This window comes from Mucor mucedo, assembly GCF_025094135.1.
Source record: "Mucor mucedo strain NRRL 3635 chromosome Unknown EV154scaffold_304, whole genome shotgun sequence".
Lineage (NCBI taxonomy): Eukaryota > Fungi > Mucoromycota > Mucoromycetes > Mucorales > Mucoraceae > Mucor > Mucor mucedo.
In genome coordinates this window covers 1-2,380 of record NW_026252588.1, presented here as the reverse complement: position 1 = coordinate 2,380, position 2,380 = coordinate 1, and the positions used below count along the sequence as shown (strand labels likewise).

The 2,380-nt window shown below is 35.0% G+C and overlaps 1 protein-coding gene across 1 annotated transcript; it reads right to left on the bottom strand.

Moving 5' to 3' along the window:
• Window positions 1-1,173: 1,173 nt before the first annotated feature.
• EV154DRAFT_608295 (kinase-like domain-containing protein) lies at window positions 1,174-2,214 on the bottom strand (the record flags this gene model as incomplete). Its single annotated transcript, XM_051607672.1, has 6 exons — window positions 1,174-1,311; window positions 1,366-1,573; window positions 1,641-1,672; window positions 1,857-1,924; window positions 1,983-2,013; window positions 2,080-2,214. 6 exons carry the CDS (start codon window positions 2,212-2,214, stop codon window positions 1,174-1,176), a joined length of 612 nt encoding a protein of 203 aa, XP_051450064.1.
• Window positions 2,215-2,380: the final 166 nt, after the last annotated feature.

Below are 2,380 nucleotides of genomic sequence, written 5' to 3'. Positions count from 1 at the left end.
TTTCTTTTGATAAAGGTCTCGGTAGTTTAAAAACATTATCTTTACATATCAAAGTTAGATCAGCGGTTGTTGTTGCTCTTGGGCATGCGAAATATATCAATGACCTCTGCATTTTGTGATTACCAACATCATATACTACAACTTTTATGTATGTGCCACCCTGTTATTTGTGTATTTGTTGGGTTTCGGCTGGTACAACAGGGAATTGCTTGCGATTTACTTTTAAATCCTCTTTACGATTGCTGGTAAGTTGTAGTGAGAACGTTTCAATTATAGTCCAATCATCATACAAAATGTTGCCCATTTCTCTTAATCGTACTTGCTTCTTCCTCAAAGACAAACCACTGGTCACATCATCAAATTTTATCCAAATTCGTAAAGGCTTTTTTTCAGTATCTGTTGTGGCTTCAGTCCAATTTTTAACTTGCCATAATCTTTTTTTTTAAAGACCCAGCCGTTCCATTTACGAGACTGTCTTAAGTATCTAGGATTGAAGTGACCATGCACCGAACTTTTAATTTGAGCCTTAAATGTTTCATTAGACCAAGATTATTAACCTGGTTCACTGAGTCGTTAGCAACAGACGCAAGCAAATGTTCAAAAGCAGATCGATTAGAACTTACACCGATGATACAATCAAATCACACAGAAATAGCACCTTCCGTAGTCATGTTTTCTGAAACTGCAGCATTCATATTTCTGACCATGTTATTTTTGTGAAACAAACAAATAGCTCTATCCTCCCTGTTAAGATCACCACACAAAACCCCTTCGCCCAAATAAAAGAAAACAGTATTTTCTCTTTTCAAAGCTTTCAAATCGAAGTCGCTTACTTGAAGGACTCTGCTTTAAAACAATTGTATATCAGCCGGAGTTTTTTCACCAATGTTCATATTATTACAAGCCATTGCAAAGTTTAAATCATATCTTTGCTCATAATCTGAACTAGTTTATGGACCACAAAAATGTTCCATATGCCTGAACTAAACGCTACAAGGTATGGGTTAGTAGGTGGTTTCGTCGAGTACAAAGATGATGCAGCTACTACAGAAAGTTGATACAGCCTAATTTTATTTGTTATTTATTTGTAGAGTCATATAAACCGGTTCGGAGACAATTGGTTTATCACCCGCGGTATGGTATGAATACATATATGATACAGATTTTAAAAGACTAATCTTTATTTTGTTTGCCTACCCGGCGTTTCTTCCTATTATGTTGGACTTGTTGCCTGTCATTAGGCTCCAAAGATCGTTTTTTTGCCTGACATTTGTTATATTGGCCAATTCTGTGATTTAAATTTAATTTTTTCTAAAAACGTGTGAGTATACGATAATAAAAATATTGTACAAAACTTTTACTTACTATACAATCAAAGATTTGATCATCCCTAAAGCTATTTTTTTGCAATATACGATCCAGCAGTTGTTGAACAAACTTGTAATCAGGTTTCTGGGAGAAGGATAAGGATCTTGCATAATCCAGAATTTTTGCGAACTCTACTTCCAAACATTGCACAATTGATTGGAAGTGAGTTTCTCCTTTTTTCTTAATACTTGTCGGTGTTTGGATCCTTTGTAATTTTTTTTGAAATCCATCCATGGTAAATTTCCCTTCATTAAGTATACAATAACGTATACCAGAGACTCAATATCGTCTCGTCGTGATGGCTCTAAAAAATTGTTGTAAACATCTTTTGGAATGAGGTCATGCTAGAAATTTACACCTACGTAGTCTTTTGTGAACATTCACACTAGCGTAACAAATTGTGCCCTTGAAAGGAACTTTTTTGGCGGCATGGACGTGAGTTTTGCCGTTCCTGTAGTACTTGCTTAAACCGAAATCCAGTAATATACGGTATTTCGGTCGTTATCCTTGACCCCTACAGTAATATTCTCTGGTTTGAGATCCAAATGTAATATTCCTAATTGCACAGAAACTATTAGCATCTGAACATTTTATCGTCAGCGTTCGAATAGTACCTTTGTCATGGAGATATTCAATACGATCAACCTAAAAAAAAAATATGTCACCTGAAAGTTAATGAAAAATAAAATGTGTTTACAACTTTATACGTACGAGCTGTTTGGCAATCAAGACTGTTGATTTTAAACTTAATTTTCCTCCATGGTATTCCGCTTGATCAAAAAGATCTTTTCCTACCAAAGTGAAAACTAGATAAAGAAAACCGCCTTCTTCGAAAAAGCTTATCATTCGTAGGAATCCGTGTTGGTTTCCAATTTTATCGTAAAATTCCTTTTCCCTGCTTAATTGCGGTACTTTGGAATTTAATTTTTCTTGCTTAATCGCGACATCCTGTTTTGTTTGGAAATCGAATGCTTAAATGTTGAACTCAATTAGTTGCGAAACCAAAACAAAT